The 20,547-nt window shown below is 33.8% G+C and overlaps 1 protein-coding gene across 2 annotated transcripts in view; it reads right to left on the minus strand.

The window, feature by feature from the left end:
* Positions 1-208: 208 nt before the first annotated feature.
* tinc (transmembrane protein tincar) overlaps positions 209-20,547 on the minus strand; it is a 59,224-nt gene continuing 38,885 nt past the window's right edge. The window contains exons 5-12 of one of the 2 annotated variants that reach the window (XM_018511516.1): positions 15,303-15,887; positions 13,738-13,925; positions 13,038-13,231; positions 7,861-8,363; positions 7,311-7,512; positions 6,433-6,565; positions 2,388-2,594; positions 209-1,565 (exon numbers count right to left, since the gene is read on the minus strand). In XM_018511516.1, coding sequence (XP_018367018.1) covers positions 486-1,565; positions 2,388-2,594; positions 6,433-6,565; positions 7,311-7,512; positions 7,861-8,363; positions 13,038-13,231; positions 13,738-13,925; positions 15,303-15,887 — 3,092 coding nt within the window. In that variant the 3' untranslated portion in view covers positions 209-485. Of the gene's footprint in view, positions 1,566-2,387; positions 2,595-5,742; positions 5,794-6,432; positions 6,566-7,310; positions 7,513-7,860; positions 8,364-13,037; positions 13,232-13,737; positions 13,926-15,302; positions 15,888-20,547 lie in introns of both variants that reach the window. The other variant, XM_018511517.1, reaches the window with a different exon arrangement.

The raw sequence follows: 20,547 nt of genomic DNA on the forward strand, positions 1-20,547 counted from the left end.
GTATCTTTGAAGGAATGCCATATATTATACCATTATTGTACGTTAAACGACAAAAATTGATATGTTATTTCAACCTTAATCTGATTAATTTTCTTAAAATTTCAGCATTTGAGCATACGATATGAAATACGTAAAAGCTTCTTCTCTAATTATCCATACTGACAATGAGTAATGCAGCGTACTAAATGTGTATTTCAATTTTGCGTGAGTCTTAGAGATTTACTGATTTCAAAGCAAGATATTAGAGATATACTTGTCTCGAGTTTGCGCAAAAAGCTATCTTTCTCTTTTTTCTCTACCCTTTGCCTATTACATTTCTGTCATTTTCATACATAAGCATTTGGAGATATCATAATCATGACATCGGTACGCCATGCCTAGAAACTGCTCTCCGATGTCATTTGTCATCACGAAAATATCATTACGAAAATACCAGATATCACCTAACGCGATTCGAGTTCATGACTACCAGTAATTCTCGAGTCTTAGTGTGGTAAACACGTGTCGGAATCCCCGCTGCTAGCCATGGAGAAGTTCGCGGAGTCTCGATCGCTTTGTCTAATTTGCGCAGTGGCCGTGAGTTTGTTGTTGCTTTGTGGTATTTGAGGGAAGGTATGATGGCCCGGCAGGGCCCAGGGTTGAGTATGCAACTGCACCGGCGGGAATCTCTTGACGAAGGGATTACTAGGGCCAACGGCATTAGCGTGGAGCAGCCTGACGCCGTTATGATGCGACGGAAGAGTCGTATGTGCTGGCATAGTGGAGTGGACCTGAGGAGGCACGAAGGTGTGCCTTGGCACAGATCCGCAGCTGCCGGTGGAGCCGCCGCTCATGTTCGCCGCGGCCACACTATGGGACGCGTGCGGCAGCGGCATTGTGGAACAGTGAGGATAGGTAACGATAGGCTGTGTAGGATAATGCGGCAAAGTTGCCGAGGAGGCCTGTATGCGAATATCGTTGCTCTCAGTGAAGGAAGTCATCCTCATATTGGTGGATCGACCGAACGGTTCCTCATTCGGATTCAACGGATCCGTGAGCTTCGTTCTCGAGAGCTTGCGACGGATCACGACCGTCGCCTCATTTGGGTTCTCCAGGATGACTGCCGGACAACCGGAGCCAATCTCGTTAACAGCATTGCTGTACGGCGGCACGTGGTTTACGTATTGCGGCGAGGAGAAGGATTGACTGGTGCCAGGGCGACTGTTGGGCGGTGAGAACGTCATATTCGCTGAGGGTGGCTGTGTACCACGCTGAAGGGAGCAGCTGCGCCACTGCTCGCGTGGCTCCTCGCGCGACTCCCCGGTTAGGTCGTCCACGCTGGTCGCCCGACGTTGGGAGCTACTGTGGCTGGCGTTGCTGGCGTTACTTGCATTACTGTGCACGCCACTCGACGTTTCGCTGTTGCTACTGGTGTTGCTGTGACCGGTTACCGAGCCGGCACCACCACCGCTGCCTACCGTGTCCAAGGGTGGCGAGTTTGAGGAGTCCGAGCGTGGTGTCAACTCATCATGCGGCATCCCCGAATCCGCACGGCGGAGGCATCGCGGCGTCTGCCCGCCGTTCATCTGGAAAGTTCCATCGTTGAGTTACGATTGCGGTTCTGGTTGCAGTGTTGTAAAAGCGACGAAAACATACATATAGCGCGAAAATACATATCACAGGAAAAGACGATGCACAAAGATACGTTGAAGTAACTACGTGTAGTCTTCTTTATAACAAACTGCAGTTTCGTTCTTTTTTTGGCTACACAGGATATAGGGATAATATGGAATGGCGTACGAGGTCTTAAACATTGCAAACGGTGAATAAGATTGTCGTTGCAGTAATCTATTCCATCAAGAAAATTGGATTTATAAAAAATATCCAGTTATCCAATAGTATGTTAATACGTAATTTTACATTTTTAGAGGTTGTTCCACCTTTTGATAAACTTCAATTCACTCTCTAACTCTCTTACTCTCTTATGCTCTTACTCTTTTACTCTTTTGTTTATCCATTAGAAAAATTACGACATAGTTTATGTGAAAAATGGAACAACTGGCTCTTAATTGTCAATTGATTCGAGTACATTGCGAGTGCAACGATAGTCTTGTGTCCTCGTCTACGTGAATTACACTCAGAGAAATACATAATGACAGCAATTATAAATTAAGGTAACAACTATACAAGTTTTATATGTTTAAAATTTAATAGCTATTTATATATATTTATATATATATATATATATATATATATAATTAATATACATACTCGCAATAATTATAAAATAGTTTTTCAATTGTGTGTACAATTCTATATATAAAACTTGTATAGTTGTCACTCTTATAGTTGCTACCTCCTATGTCTTTCTCTGAGGGCAGACAGTGCGTAGTTAAGGTTGTTAGTACCTGGGCATTTGTAGTTAATGGCGCCGTGACAATATCGGTAGTTGGTGCGGATGTTGGAGTCGGGGGTGGCAATGGAAGCGGTTCTTCTGCAGGATCGGGTAGAGGATCTGGGGTTAGAAGAGGCGAAGGATCACCTTCCGACGGTTGTAGATCGCGACTCGCACTCGCGTAGTAAGTCACTTGATCATCGTTCACGCACTCGAGCAACTGTCAAAAGGCGGCATTGTTAATATTCGAGAGAAGACGTAGTCTTAGTTTCATGCGCTTAGCGATAAGAATGTTAGTAAACAAAAATTATTTTTAAAACTAAAGTTGCGAGATAGATAGTTAGGCTGCACATCTAACTGTTAAGCTACGAAAAATTTGTTTTGTAAACCTTATATATGTATATTTTTTTATGTATATACACTACGCAACAAAATTATCGCAACAAAATTTTTCATCGAAATTTTGCTATTTTTCAAATGCGCATAACTGTCAATTTTTATCGTACTAAGACGATTTTATTTTCATTTTGTAGGTAATTATCTGTACTTTAAGAAAAACCTGATGCAAACTTAGGTGCAAGTCGATGTCGCATCTTCATGTTTTGATAAAGCCCAAGCATTTTTTTTCTTAAAAAATTTGATTGTTTGACGCGCTACCTGGATCCCGATTTTTTTTCGAACATACCACTAGACCATTGTAAAGTGCACTTTTCAACAAACAATTTGAAAAAAAATTCGAGTCTCTACGATTTTTTTTGATCGAGTAATGCCATTTTGAAGTTATTCGGGCGTTTTTAACGAATATCGCGATAGAGTCAAATGCCGAAATCTCATTATGGGGAAGGATCCGTATTAAACATTAATTTTATTATGCAGAGTGAATACTAATAAAAAAATACAAAAAAGCACAGGATATTTTATTTTCTTATTAAAAATGCCTCGGCTTACCGAAATTCAATCTGCTCAAATTGTGGCCCTGCTAGAGGCGGGGTTGAGGCAGAGCGCCATAGCAATAAGAATGGGTATTAATCGCTCGACGATATCGCGTGTTTTTAGTCGGTACCAAGAAACAGATTCTTATCGTCGGAGGCCTGGTCAAGGTCGACCTAGGGTAACTACGATTCGGAAGGATCGCAACATTGTCAATGAAGCTCTGCGCGTCCCAACAAGGGTTGCGCGATAAATCGGGAATGAAGCTTTACCAGGCAGACGAATTAGTACTCAAACGATAAGAAGACACCTTCATAAAAGAGGTTTAAGATCACGAATTCGTGCTAGAGTGCCCATGTTGACAACAGTGCATCGGCGAACTCGTCTACGTTACGCCCGTAATCGTCGAAACTGGACGGCCAGACAGTGGAGAAATGTGTTGTTTAGAGACGAATCTCAATTTTGTCTGTTTGGGAATGATGCTAGGATCCGAATTTGGCGACGTAGACAAAAGCGTTTTGAAGCGAATCATGTTGATCCAACTCGAGCGTTGGAGGATCCGTTATGATATGGGGTGGAATATCAATGAACCATCGAACAGATCTAATGATTCTCCAACCCTCAGGATTCACAGCGGTACGTTACATAAACGAAGTTTTGCGTCCTTGCGTGATTCCAATGCGTCGACGAATAGGCCGTGATTTCATCTTGATGCAGGATAATGCACTTCCCCATGTTGCGAGGGTAACTCGTGAGTACTTGGCAGTAAACAATATACAGTTACTGCCTCATCCATCTAACAGCCCAATCCTATTGAGCATGTATGGGACATGATGGGTAGGAGATTACGTAACTTGGAGAGACCTCCTGCTAATCTGCAAGAGCTTGAGAGAGCTCTACATGAAATCTGGCACGAGATACCTCAAGATTCAATCAGAGCATGCATTAATATGCAAGAACGTTTAGGAGAGGTTATCCGACGCCGAGGTGGCAATACACGGTATTGAATGCCTCTAACACTTGATCGCTCTGGCATTAGGCAAATAGGATTTGGAGTCAGAAAATATTGTGGAAATGACGAGCCACGGGGTCTCTAATTTGACAAATGGTTTACATAATCGGCCCTTTTCAGGGCCAAAATGATGCATAAAGTCCGACCAGCAACCTCCTCGCGGTACGTATCGGGTAATGCTAATGCTGGCGGTATTCGTTAAAAATGCCCAAATAACTTCAAAATGGCATTACTCGGTCAAAATAAATCGTAGAGACTCGAATTTTTTTTCAAATTGTTTGTTGAAAAATGCACTTTACAATGGTCTATGTGATATGTTCGAAAAAAAATCAGGGCGATCCAGGTAGCGCGTCAAACAATCAAATTTTTTAAGAAAAAAAATGCTTGGGCTTTATCAAAACATGGAGATGGGGCATTGACTTGCACCTAAGATTGCATCAAGTTTTTCTTAAAGTACAGATAATTACCTACAAAATGAAAATAAAATCGTCTTAGTACGATGAAAATTGACAGAGTTATGCGCATTTAAAAAATAGCAAAATTTCGATGAAAAATTTTGTTGCGATAATTTTGTTGCGTAGTGTATATATGTATATTTACAGTGAGTGGAAAAAGTATTCGTACAGAAAAAATTTTTTTAAATTTTATTTTTAAAAAATAAATATTATTCAGCGAGAAATGAGTCATCGAGATGTCGAATCAATATAAATACGATGATTCAACATCAGTTTGACGTCAATTAGACGTTTAATTGATGATCATTTCTTATTGGATAATTAACCATTTATTCATAAAGAATAAAATAGACTGTATGTTTCTTAAAATCATATATACCAAAAAGATGTGTATTAATTATACAAAATATATCATCTGAGAAATAAGAGAAAATTAAAAATTGTATTGTTTGAATGCTCAAAAAGTATTCGTATAGACGAGAAATTTAGCTTCTAAAATCAGGAATACATGCGAAGCTCGTTTGTTTATGTTAGAACAGAATGTATTCATTGCATAAAATTGCTAATTAATATTTATTTTCTACAAATAAGACTTTTTTAATAACAAATTTTCTTTTTACTCTCACTGTATATATTTTAGAAAACATCTGTTATTTTGCATATTAACATATATTAATAAAAGACATTAATTTATTTATTACTATGTATTATTTATTATTACGTATGTCAATTATATAATTTATATAGAGTTATACATATTAAAAATACATTATTTTATAATAATATTGTAAATATTATAAATAAAGCATGATATATTTCATTCATTTTTATTATATCTATTATTCTAATAAATTTCTAATAAATATAATTATATTTACATTATAAGATTAAATTAGTGGACAATCAGAAACATCGCACGTAGTTAATTGATGTTACGTAAAAGTACAGAAATATTTTCGTATGTATCTTACATTCCTGAATTTAGGTATACTGTCCCTACGACTTATCGGCCATCTTTGCCACTGTCAAAAGCAAAGAAAATCTCTAAATTAAAAGCGATGAGAAATGTGACGAAAGCGTATTCAGTGCAATCAAATAAAACACAATAAAATGATGAATTCTTTAAAAGAAAAGGATGTTTTATCCAAACAATGACAAAATGTATGCTAAAATGTATGTCCCAGATAGCACATTATATTCTGAGAATATACTAAAAAGGTCACGTCTGATATTCGTATGATATTCCTATGTCCGCAGCAACATTGTTCGCAGTATATCCTCAGAATATCGAGATGAATTTCGAAGATTTTCCTTAAGAGTGTGTAAGAAATACCTATTAAAAATAATGTTCTTCGCTAACAGAATATTATTTTTAATAAATATTTCTTACACACACTCTTAAGAAAAATTTTCGAAATTCATCTCGATATTCGGAGGATATACTGCGAACAATGTTGCTGCGGACATAGAAATATCGTACGAATATCAGACGTGACCTTTTTAGTATATTCTCAGAATATTCTCAGAATATAATGTGCTATCTGGGTAGAACGTTCTTAAAAATATATACCTTTTACTTTCGACGCACGGAAAAATAATCTAAATAGTTCTTTTTTCTATGAATAAAGAATAACTTATCGAAGTATATATATAAAATTTACCTTGTTTTCTTCAGAGGTAGAATCATCGGCAGGGTCTAGCGAGGTGATTAACGGTAATTCGCGTAACGTGGCGTAATCTCCGTCATCATCAGGCCCGCCGTCAGCGACGCCTCGTCTGGCTTTTCCCTTATTACTAGAAATCAAATGTAACAGTCAAATAGTGTTCTATATTTCCGTGCGTACACAGCAATTGCCGAAGAAATTCAAGAAGGACGGAGAAACAGTGACAGAATGATAGGTTTGGATAAAACATATCAAGCGAAATAGATATGGGATACACACAGACAGATAGACAAAGGTGAAATGTGAAGAAATTCTTGAAAGCTTTGAAATCCGTACACTAACGCACATAAACGATGACAAGATATTGAAAGTAAAAAGAAATAGTTCGAAATATTTGAATTCAAGACATTTGAACATTGATAACAATAATAGATGTAGATGACACAAGAAGTTAGTAGAATATAAGGAAGCACAACTTGAACTATTTAAGGTAAATATTATACATATACGTAGCAAATTGTGAGGACAAGAAGACAGAATGTTTTAGGATTCAATAGTTATAGTACATCGTGCTTTATTGAAATAAAGCTCAAGCTTATCAATATATATGTATATTGTATACATACTGCTATACATTGTTTTACTTGGGGAATATTCTTTCATCTTACGAAGATGCAAAGAGAAGAGAAAAGAAATACTACCATATAATCTAATTGTAACCGTTTGAAAGATTCCATTTCATAAGTATTTAATACTTCAAACGCAATAAGAAACATGGATAAAGCGCTACTTGTATTACAAGTGTAACGTGGGTAAAGTGGTGAAAGCATAGAAATAGATACAAAGACACCAAGAGGAGGGAGGAGGGTAGTTACCGCGAGCCTGACGTACTAGGCAGGTCGTTAAAGGTGACCTTATGCTTGAGCTTCTTGTTCAGCCAACTCTTATCGGACGTCGGTGCACCGCTGGTATCGCTCGGGGATTGTGTAGGCGAGGGACGTAATTTCGGCCTAAGCCAGTAGATCTGCTCATCACCGTCAGCTGTCGATTCGCCGTCGACTCCATCGACGTTTCCACCTGCAATCGGTACGATTAAGGATAAATCGCTTTCAGGTATTAGCCGCGCGTACTTTCATCGATCAGAATTTAAGCCACGTAGTTTATTTTATTTCATGCGCGCGCGCGCCCGACAATTCGTATCCGCTATCTTTTCGGCTTCAGGCAAAAAAGAAAAAAAGGAAAGTATTCATTCTTAAAAGAAATTCTGTTGCAGAAAGTATAATCGGATATAAAACAACTCAATCTTTCAAAAATATCATTTTTCTAGTGACGTGTTGAAAGAAAAATTGATGTGTTGTCCGATAAGAATAAAAATCCGATTTACCGGTTTCCGGAAGGTGCTTTTTGTCAGAACTTTTCTGTTACCTTGCGACCGTGCTTTCCTCTCTATGGCGGCCTTCTGTATTACACTCATGATGGCTCTCTTTGGTGAACTGTCGGCGATAGTGTAAGTTCTGCCGTTACCGACGACGAGCAACGGCGCGTTGGTGCCATCGTCGTCGTCCCTTGCTGAGAGTAAGTCGACGTCGGTCACAAGTTTGACCGACCTCGCGGACCTCACAGTGGCGCGTCCGATGGTCACGCGCAACTTGAACGTCCATCGTTGCTTGAGGGTGAGGAATATCCAGAGTAGCAGCCAGAGGAGAAGATGCAGGATCATACCGACGATGCAGGCAAGGATGGCACCATCCAGGCTACCGCGATACACCACCGTGAAATCGTAGAGCAACGGCGCACCGCAGATCACGATTGCCAGGAACACGACGAACGCGGCGCAATGCGGTAGATAGACCCAACCGTTGCCTTCGCGGCCATCCTTCGACAGGATCACGCGACGCTCACGTTCCTGATTCAAGAACGCCGTAAACCTGCACAACGCATGCCACGATATAAAGTTATAAATTACATTTCAATTTTATAATATTGCTTTTCTGAAATACTGCAAAGAATTTAATCTGTTTTGAATCACACACAATTTAACAATAAATCTATTTTATGATTTATACATTTTTAGATGTAGCTAAGTTTAAAAAACGTACTTCTTTCTTCCTTGTCTAATGCGGACTACTTTTATTTATTTTATTTTTTTAATTAGAAAGTCTTAAATGGCAACGTTATTTCGTTTAAAGATTCTTTTAAAAGATATCCTACGATACCAATGGGACTGTTAATTGTTATCCTTTGTTGGATGCTGGGAAAGCTGAGAAAGGAGGATTGGGCTGTATTGAGGAAACCATTGAGTTTCATACTGAATAATAACAGTATCGGGGGGCACTGTCGTCTGACTTACGCGTACAAATGCTGTTTCAAATTAACGAATTAGCAAGTAAGATAAAAGACGGATAAATGGAACGTAAAAACGGAGTTCGATGAACATCGAGATAAAAATTTTGTTGTGTTTAATAAAGAAGAGATAAATTACAAGAAAAGTATAAATGACATCAGTCTACGTCAGTCTACGATAAAAAAATGTTTCAACAATTTAACTGTTTCTTAAAGTATTTTTGTCTGCTGAATACAAATCCGTTTTCTAAATGATTATCACGTCACAATTTTGAGAAAAATGGCATCCAAGAACCACAAAGCAACACTTTTAAAACTAGCGCCGATATTTTTTATATAGAAGCTATGTAAGATAATAAGTGGCTTAAAATTATAAAAGGAACTAATAAGGAGCATACAGCCACAACGCCAGTTATAATTAAGTAGCACAAATTATTCAATTTAAATCAAGTAAACGTTTCGGTCACTATCTGACCATCATCAGTATAATCAAATTTCATATTAAGCAATATATAAATTATCAAACAGAAATTGTACTTGTCAAAAAATTATCGTTCGCAAAAAAATTAATAAAAATACGACGCTCGATAGTAAGAAATCGATCCAGTCCGAACTCAACAAGAATTTTTCAGAAGTAGTTGAACATATCAATGTCACAATTTGTTATAATATAGAAGATATTTCCATTTAAATATGCGATTGCCAGATGCTATATATTCAAATATTAATTGTAACCAAACCAAAAACAGAAACAGAACAAAAATTTTTAGAACTATAATATGTTTAATATCTATTAATATAAATTTAATACTTAATCGTATTAACGATTTTATTAACTCACCACATATTTGCTGACATATGTATTCAACCAAATCATCACAGATTCATCTTCCACAAATTTATAGCGTCGAACAGATTATACTTTTAACTTTAAGAGATTATAATTTTCATATAAATTATCGTTATAATGAGAACAACATTATCAAGCCAAGTACATTGTGACCGCTTACCAGTGTACAGGCGATATTTATATTTTGTTTTTAGACAAAGAGAGTAGAGTTCTGGAAAGAGTCAAACATTATTATGAGAGAGGGGGGCATTTACTAATGATAGGAATACATACATCAGGAAACCGTTCCGTGTCACTCTGCTTATTTAAACTTTTTCTTTGTTTTTTTATGTGGATCATCTCCGAGACCATTCTTTTATAGTAGGATTGTTCACAATCAACTATATTGGTATTATTCCAATCTATTTCGTGATTGAAATCTAATATATGCTTCGAAATGACCGACAAATTATTCGATGTTTTTTTATAATCGTTTTTGTGTTCTATTATTCTAGTTTTAAGCTTGCGTTTAGTTTGTCCAATATATGTAAATTCGCAATCTTGACAACTTATTTTATATACTACATTTGATTGGTCTTCTTTTTTAATTATGTCTTTACCTGTTTTTATAATAGAACTTAAATTATTTATAGGTCTATGAGCAATATTAAAATTAAATTTATTTGTAATAGATATGAATTTTTCAGAAGTTTTTTGAAAATACGTAATGGCGAAATACTTATTCGAAATATTAGTTGAATCTATATTTTTGCTACGTTCGCTAATATAATCGAAAGATTTATTATAAGATAAAGGTTTCATATATACTCTGTTATTAATTGTTGCAAACAAAAATTGTAAAGGATATCCGTTATTTAAAAAAGTATTAATTAGATTTATGATATTCTTTTCGTGAAATTTCGGATGAGAAAGAAATATAACTCTGTCCAGCTGACTTATTATTATTCCTCTCTTGTGTATCACAGGATGATTAGAATAAAAATTTAAATATCGTCCAAAATCCGTGGGCTTTTTATAATTATCAAAAGTTAATCTGCCATTCTCAATTAACAATTTTACGTCAAGAAAGTTTAATCCTTCTTTACTACCATGTTTGACTGTGAACTTTATTCTTTCATGGTAAGAATTAAAATAATCCAATGTGGAGACAATCTGATTGTTTGAGAGAGCCATAATGATATCGTCGACGTAACGGAAATAGAAAAGGACATGAGTGGAAAGTTTACTAAAAATGTTGGATTCTAAATCTTGAATTACAGTATCAGCTAATATTGGAGAGAGCGGAGATTTCATGGGTAAGCCAAAAATTTGTTTAAAAAACAATCAAATTTAAAAAACGTGGAATTTAAAATGATAAATATGGCCAATTTAAATTCATTTTTCGGTATTGTTGTGTTACATTCAATAAAGTTCCATCTTTTTAAAATACTATTCAAAGCTAATTCATTCGGAATGTTAGTATACATCGAGGTGATATCAAAACTAGAATAAAAGAACACAAAAACGATTATAAAAAAACATCGAATAATTTGTCGGTCATTTCGAAGCATATATTAGATTTCAATCACGAAATAGATTGGAATAATACCAATATAGTTGATTGTGAACAATCCTACTATAAAAGAATGGTCTCGGAGATGATCCACATAAAAAAACAAAGAAAAAGTTTAAATAAGCAGAGTGACACGGAACGGTTTCCTGATGTATATATTCCTATCATTAGTAAATGCCCCCCTCTCTTATAATAATGTTTGACTCTTTCCAGAACTCTACTCTCTTTGTCTAAAAACAAAATATAAATATCGCCTGTACACTGGTAAGCGGTCACAATGTACTTGGCTTGATAATGTTGTTCTCATTATAACGATAATTTATATGAAAATTATAATCTCTTAAAGTTAAAAGTATAATCTGTTCGACGCTATAAATTTGTGGAAGATGAATCTGTGATGATTTGGTTGAATACATATGTCAGCAAATATGTAGTGAGTTAATAAAATCGTTAATACGATAGATTAAGTATTAAATTTATATTAATAGATATTAAACATATTATAGTTCTAAAAATTTTTGTTCTGTTTCTGTTTTTGGTTTGGTTACAATTAATATTTGAATATATAGCATCTGGCAATCGCATATTTAAATGGAAATATCTTCTATATTATAACAAATTGTGACATTGATATGTTCAACTACTTCTGAAAAATTCTTGTTGAGTTCGGACTGGATCGATTTCTTACTATCGAGCGTCGTATTTTTATTAATTTTTTTGCGAACGATAATTTTTTGACAAGTACAATTTCTGTTTGATAATTTATATATTGCTTAATATGAAATTTGATTGTACTGATGATGGTCAGATAGTGACCGAAACGTTTACTTGATTTAAATTGAATAATTTGTGCTACTTAATTATAACTGGCGTTGTGGCTGTATGCTCCTTATTAGTTCCTTTTAAAAGCTATGTGTTTTGTGAATTATCTCCGTGTCTATATTCATTTTTTGAATATTAACATTGTCAAAATTAAAAAAAAAATTTTATTAATGTCACACGAAAGGAACTTTTAACTTTAGAATACATTTGGTTTTTTTTTTCGGTATGATTTTGCATTTTCGAGATATAGCAATTTGACACAATACCCATATTATATTTTATCAATACTTTATAGTAACAATTTAAAAATTTTTTATTTAAATAAAAAATAAAATGGATAAAAAAATTTTTAATTGCAATTATTAAGTACTCTTAAAATCATTCAACTTCTGTTTCAAACATTTTTTTCTATCTTTCATGGTTTCGATGATATCGCTTCAAAAGAAAAAAAATTTTTTCTAAGGAATGTTTTATCCTTAAAAATGCGACAACATATATATAAAAAAATACGCGTTATCTTATATCGTTTACAAAACATTAAAATCTCATTAAAATCGGAGGGGGATCCTTCCCTTGTAAATTAAATAAAAATTTTGTTTCCAGTGTTATAAAAACTTTTTAAATCGTCGGTTTTTATATCTTTGATACTATTTTTCTTAAAATTGTGATGTGATAAATAAATTTAGAGAAAGGATTTTTCAGTTCTAAAAACGAATTACGTTCGTTCAGGCAATAATTCCAAAATATAAACTCATGGACTAGTATAATTATTAAATATATTCTCATATTATTAGATACTAATTGTAAGTACATTTTCATATTTTTAAATAAAACATTTGATAAACATTTGGTTCAAACGCCTTCGCGATGATTCTCGGTGTAATCTAAAGAGTAAATTTGTTTCGTTACTCTTATCTGATAACGGATGGCCAGAATAATTTTCTTCGCGAAAGAAAATCCCGGCAAGTAATCACAGCTACAGTTTAATCGAAGTATGGGCCGAATAAGCTCGTGCATAACATGTTAAATATTTACCTGCCATGAGCGTAGAAGTACATGACCATGCTGGAGCAGAGCACTAAAAAGGACAAGAGAGCAAAGAGCACGAGAGTTACTGGAGGATCTAGTAGAAAGTAAGAATCTCCAAATATTGTCGAAATTGTACTGGTTGTCGGCACGGTACGATGCCGAAGATGCGGCAAGACCTTCAAGGCACCTACCACCTGGACCTAAAAATATATATAAATATAAAAAATATATATAGATAAAAATATATTGCTATTATAATTATGAAGAAACAAATATCTAAATACAATTATTATTGTTAAAAATAAATTTTTTCTTTAGAACATAAACGATAATATTATCTATGTAGGTATACAAAAAGTTGAAGGATTAACCATTCTTCAAAATAATATAACAAAAAATGAGTTTCAAAATTTTAGATTTGTGTTATTATACCAATTTTAGTAATTGCTTTATATTTTCTTTTTGAATTTTTAAAAGTTTCTCTTTCGACTTATACTAATGTTCTGAGGTTTTTCAAATAAGACGTATTTCACGATACATTTCTCGAGGACTTCCGACGTTTCTCAGATCCTTGGCGTTTTATTAACTTTTATTAAGTTTTCTTGTATCCGCAAGAATATCTTGTATAAGCGAAAGCAGGCCGACTGAGACGTTACCGAAGTTTCCTGTGAGTTTTAACTGGCATCGAATACTTTGCGTTGCTTACCTTGTAAAGGACGGACATTCCAGCGTAAGCCAGCAGACTCTGCGCTGAATTTACGACCAACTGCAGACTGAAAATCGTGCCCAATGCTTTGTTGCACGACCAGAAGACGGCGGGGTATCTTACTGAGTAGACGCCGAGCGCGGTGGCGTAATTGAGATATTCTAAAGTAATCGGACCGTATGACTCGGCTGAAAAATAAAGTATGCGACGTGGAAATAGTCCCGTTTTGGACGAGCGTATTTCACGCTATTTATTCTGTTATAGTGTGGTTAAATCAAATTTAACTATTCGGCGCATTATTATTTTACAAGATATTGCGAAAAGTGCGACGTTCCTATTTTATTGTTTTGCCTTATAATTTTCGTATCGTCATTTATGAAAAAAATAAAATGTTTTTTTTTTTCTTTATAGTGTACTTCAATAATTATTTTTACTGTTTTTATAATACAGCTTTATTAATTTTTGTTATAAAGATATTTTTTATTTCTTTCATTTTGAGGCAGAAAGTAATTATAAATTTCATTTTATATCTTATCAAATAAATACTACACTTTGTATTTTTATATCTTTGAGTATTATTATAAACATAGTTTCTTATAATTTTATATGGTTGAAAAGATTTTACACTTGTGCATAGAGCACGTATTTTGATATACAGGGTTTTCAAAAAGTCTGGAAACGCTAAAATATTTCGAAAACAATCAACTCTAGCGAAAGATATATAAGAGCAAAGTTGTAGGACTTCAAAAAATCTACCTAACTGATGATAAAAGGTTGACCTTGGGTGGAGTCTGCAAGGTCATATAAAGATCAAGTTCAATTTTTTAAACAGGACCCCCTCTTTTTATTACATATTCTTATAGCTTATTTCAAGAACTTTTCAAAACACTATAATAAAATATTTTTTCATTAAATACTTTTCGAGTTATAAGGTTTGAAGGTTACAGTATCGCTGGTATTAGCATTATCCAAGGTGTCCGACCGACGACTAAAACCTCTTGAATATTGTTCAGAATCAATGTTCTGGATAACATTTGTCAAAATCAAGGCCAATAGAAGTTATACCTCTTATTTTTATTTTTACGTAAAAATGAATTTTTAGTGCACCCAAGGTCAACCTTTTATCTGAGATATTTGAGCGTTTCTAGACTTTTTGAAGACCCTGTATATGCAAAAAGTTTTCAGTAACATATATTAAATTATTTTAATGAATTTTATGAAACGTAAGAAAGTTTTATTACGCATAATAATTTTTAATGCAAATTGCTACACGTAAGTTACAATAAAAATAATATTCATTAATATCCTTTAAAAATATAAAAAATATATAAAAATACAATATTCTATTGAATTACTTATTACGTAATATGTACAAAACTACAAACAAATAATGTTCTTATATTTTTGTATGTTATATAACAAGTGATTCATAAAACATTTTAAAATTTTAGAAAGTTTAAGAATTTTTCTGACATATTATTTTTATTGCATTGCTGTTAAATAATTTGGAAATAAAAGAATTAAAAGCGTTACAATCCGATGTAGAGGTTAATAGACTGGTTTACCTGTTTGAAGTTCCAGATTCAAGTTTTCAGGATGATCAAGATCAGCCAGACTGTTCATTGTTAACGACATACTTTGAGCCGTCATGTTTCCTTCGACGACTCTGGCAGGTTTAACCGTGGTGGATAGCCTCATAAGATTCTTTGCCTTCGATCTACCCTTCGAACTTGCGTTTCTAGTAATGGGTCTCGCGGTTGGACGTCTTGCAGTACTGTTTTTTGTGAGTGATATCGTTTTCGGAATTGTTGAAATCGTTTCAGTGTTCGTCGTAGACTTGCTGGGGATCGTACTAAGGATCGAAGTAGTGTGGGATAAAGGTGGATCAGTGATTGGATGGAGAACGGTCAAGAATCTAGTAGTTGTCTCGATACGAGCCTCAACAGCATCGGGAAGCGTATTTGTTGTAGGTGTTGAAGTGGTTAGTTCATCAAGGTTCTCGTTAATACCATCATCTGGGGTTACGAAAAGTTGAGAAGTTACTGAACCAGTCATGGTACTTAAGTTGCCGATCGGATTCATGAAACTTAGTAACACTAAGCGATCGCGATGTATCACCATCCAGTCCAAATCGGTCCTCCAAATGGTATCTGTAATAAAATAATAAAATATCTATTTAAGTAAAAAATATAATAGATATTGAAAAAATTCTCCATAAATTTTGTGTGTTGGTTACAAAATCATAAATCTACACATAAAATATTCAATGTATTTAAATATTATTTTACATTTCGTATTCTTCTGTTTGAAAATCTCATTGTGTATTATAAATATTTCTAACAAGAGTTTTGAGAAAAAAATATATTGTAAGAAATAATACATACACGGAGAAAAATGTACAGTATTATACACCAGAATTCTGATAAACTTTATGGAATTATCAAGTTCATATAGGGATACGTGCCTACTTATTAAAATTTTCTTTACATTTCTGATGAATGAGATTGTCGTATGATAATAATTCTTACTTTATTGACAACAATTTTTTCTTTAGCATTGACAAAATTTACTTTACTGCATAGTAAAATATAAAAGTTCTGAAATTTGTTTGTGCTCATCAATCTTGAAAATAGTACCATTTATTTTACTGTAAGCATAATTTACTGAAAGTATAATTTATTTTACTATAAGATAATAATCACTTGAAATAATATACTATAATCATAATATACTTTTTATCTTAAATCTCCGGTATTTTTACATTTAGGTAAATAAAATTTATAACAAATTCGGTAAAAAATAGCCTGAATATTTTTACTAGCCTTGGAAGGTATCCATCTCTAAATTATTTTTCTCCCTATATATTTATAATAATGAATATCATTTTTAAAAATAATACTTTTAATTATATTGTTGTTAATGATTAATATGATTTTTAACAGTATCTGTAGATATTTGCGAACTTTGAGCCTTCATCACTTAATACATAGCTGTCACTTTTCCGAGTTTTTTAATTCTTTTTTGCAAGACATGAGTCAATTCAATTATCCTGCAGCCATCTGCTAGATAATCTTTTTTGCGATATCCTGCTTTATAACTGGTTTTATTGCATACAGTAAAGCGATGCGATGGTGTGCTTGAAAAGGGACAATGGCATCACAAAACGTTTCTTCGATCGAGTGACCCTCGAAGAGTCTCGTGACAGAGTGTTTCGGAAGAGATAAGTGTCATCATGGTATCGACCGTCGCTTTACGTTATATTTGGTCAACACTAAATAATCACTTATTCGCGAAAAAATGAACATTAATGAAGATACTATATTTAATGTGATTGTTGCAATTTTTTAGTTACAGTTTAGAAACATTACACTACTATTAAATACACGAAAATATGATGTTGTAACAACAGCTGTCTAATTAAAAATAATCTTAGTCAATAGTAGTTGTAATGAAACAAACAAAAAAGTTTATTAAAACAAGAACGACATACTTATTGAAAATTGTAACAATTATTATTACAACAATATTAATAAAATTATTTCTAATTAGATTGCTACTAGCTAATAATGTTAATAGATTTCTTTTCTATGTACTAATCTGATTAATCAATAGAGTTATATAAATTACAATGAATAAATGTAAAAATAAAATTATCAGTAAAAATTTAGTGAAAACAGTTATTCAATTAAATTTAAAGTACTTGCTCGATTTTTATTTGACATAATTCATTAATTAATATATAATTACATTTTTAGTTAAATTTCTTCTCATATGTTCTGGTTCATTAAACTTTCACTTGCTACAGCTTTCACGGAAGTTTCTAAAAAAGTTCTGAATAGATATTGAAGCGTGAAAAAATACCAATATATCGATTCCTTATCCAGAACAATTCACTCCCCTCTGTCTCCAACATTGATAAGGTCTTTTTTTCTTCCACGATTTATCGTAAGGCGCTTCTGAGGTTCTCTCGAGTCTCGTTTTTGTCGCGATCTGTTTCTTATTGGCTCCGTTTTCTTTGCTGTCGTTTTTAGTAACCTTTGAACTTTGTGTGAACATTATTGATTCGATCGAATACGTAATAATAGTCAGGAAACAAGATTTTATTGTCATTTACTGTAATATTAAAAAATATTCGAATATCCGGCGCTATTTCACTTTGTTATTACGTGTATCCATAAGCATTATGTATATTTTAAAAACAATTTTAAATTGTATACAAATAATAAAATATAAAACCATACCGAAAAAACCTGCAATATTAAAATTTTTTTTACATGCATTTTTTATTGTATAAAAATTTCTGGTTTTAATAAATAATATGAAAAAAGCAAAAAATTTATGACACATGATATTTAATTAATATAGTTTTTAAAGTAGACGTTATATATATGTGTGTATGTGTATAATATAATAACTTTATAATTGAAATTAATGCAGTAGTCATTATAAATTTTATGTAATTTAGAAAAAACTTATAAACATAAAGTACAGGCAATAGGAATATCTATAATAAAATGGTATATGATATTGAATACTGCTCAACACCCAATTCTCCAAATCCATCATAACTAAGTTAACATCAATCGGAGAAAACGGTAAACCCATAGGCGTTCCAAAAGTTTGTTTATAAAATTGATTGTCAAAAGTAAAATAAGTCTAATCCAACACTAAGCGAACAGCTTTGAGAAATTCATTTCTCGGTAAATTGCAATTCTTGCAAATATAGTCCCATCTATTGGAAAGAGCGTTTAATGCTAGATCCGTTGGAATGTTGATAAAAAGTGATATTACATCCAATGACACCAAACTAAAACCATGATCAATTTTAATGCTTTTTAATTTCTGAACTAATTTGAAACTATTCTCGATGTTACTAGCAGCCTTAGGTATACTTTTGATAATCAAGCTATGTAAGAACGCTGTCAAATTATATAATGTACTATCCAAAGAAGATATAATGATTCTGAATGGGCAATTTAGTTTATGTACTTTTAGCAACGCGTAAGCCCTAGAATTATTACCATCGCTACAATAAAGTTGTCTGTACGTTGATTCAGAAATGTAATTTCGTTTTTTCCATCCTACCAACAATTGCCTCAAATTATTGTTAATTTTATTCGTAAGATCCTTAAGAATTTTCATGTATGTGTCTTCATCATCAAGCATTGTTTTAACTTTTTCAATATATATGTTTTTGTCTAGTGCAACCGTTAAGTTACCTTTGTCAGCTTTAGTGAAAATAATGTTATTATTATGTTTTAAAAATTGCTTGGTTAACCGAGTTGCTTTTTTTAATTTTTTGACAACAAAATTATTTCTCCGTTTGAGAGAAAAAACAGGCTATTAATTATTACAATAGAATTATTAGGAGTACAACTTTGCTTCCGCCGTTTTCCTATAGATGGCTTTAGCGGTAAATGGTGGTCGAAATAAATAGATCATAGACGTCATACAATAAACTTGGGCATCTGACAACATAACCCCATAGAAACATTAGTCGATTTGTCTACATCATAAAGTTATTCTCGATTGAAAATTTCAGTTTACGAGTCAAATTCTCGTCATTTGCGGAAGGTTTTAATTTTCTGTTTTAATATGAAGAAATCTGCGGCTGAGGCTCATCGAATGCTCTCAAATACTTATGGTGAGGCCACTTTTAGTGAAAGAACGTGTCGTGAGTGGTTTCAACGCTTCAAGAACGGTGATTTTGACGTCGAAGACCGGCATAGCGGTGGAAGAGAGGTTTTCGAAGATGTAGAATTGGAGGCATTACTTGATAAAGACTCGTGTCAAATCAAGAAGAATTGGCACGATCATTGGGAGTGACTCAACAAGCCATTTTAAAACGCCTCAAAGCCATGGGAATGATTCAAAAGTAAAGAAATTGAGTGCCGTACGAGTTGAAGCCGAGAGATGTTGAACGGCGTTTGCTTGTTTGTGAACAGCTGCTTAAAAGGCAAAGACGGAAGGGATTTCTGCATCGCATTGTGACTGGGGACGAAAAATGGGTTCATTACGATAACCCCAAGCGCAGAAAATCGTGGGGAGTTCCCGGCCATGCTTCCACGTCGACGGCCAAACCGAATAGTCACGGCTTCAAGGTCATGCTCTGTATTTGGTGAGACCAGCTCGGCGTAGTGTATTATGAGCTGTTGAAACCGACTGAAACAATCACAGGCGATCGGTAAAAAACGTTGAAATGGGAAGTCCTACACCACCCGCCGTATTCTCCAGACGTTGCTCCCTCTGACTATCACTTGTTTCGGTCAATGGCACACGGCCTGACCTGGCTGACCAGCACTTCTGGTCTTATGAAGAAGTAAAAAGTTGGATCGATTCATGGATCGCTTCAAAAGATGACCAGTTTTTTCGATACGGGATTCGTACGCTGCCCGAAAGGTGGGAGAAAGTAGTGGCGAGCAATGGAAAATACTTTGAATCATAAATGTATAATCAGTTTTTTACAATAAAACCTCGAATTTCGGAAAAAAAACGGCGGGAACAAAGTTGTACACCTAATATTTCTAACTGAGTTGTGTAATGACGTCTGTAATTTCTTGATATTAAATTTAAGGTTTTTTATGAATTTAAAAAACAATTTACTATTATAAGTAATGGGAAGAGAAAAGTTTTCACCTAATTGCAAAAAGCACTGAACACACTTTGGAATAGAAATCGATGAAAGGTTGGTGAACTATTTTTCCCTTAAGGGGATGCTAAACCGATTACCCAACTCAATCAAGGTCGATAGTACAGACTCTTTTAATTCCAAATTCGATAATAGTGGTGACATCTTTGATTTAGTTTTTA

This window comes from Trachymyrmex cornetzi, unplaced genomic scaffold, assembly GCF_001594075.2.
Source record: "Trachymyrmex cornetzi isolate Tcor2-1 unplaced genomic scaffold, Tcor1.1 scaffold375, whole genome shotgun sequence".
NCBI classification, from domain to species: Eukaryota; Metazoa; Arthropoda; class Insecta; order Hymenoptera; family Formicidae; genus Trachymyrmex; species Trachymyrmex cornetzi.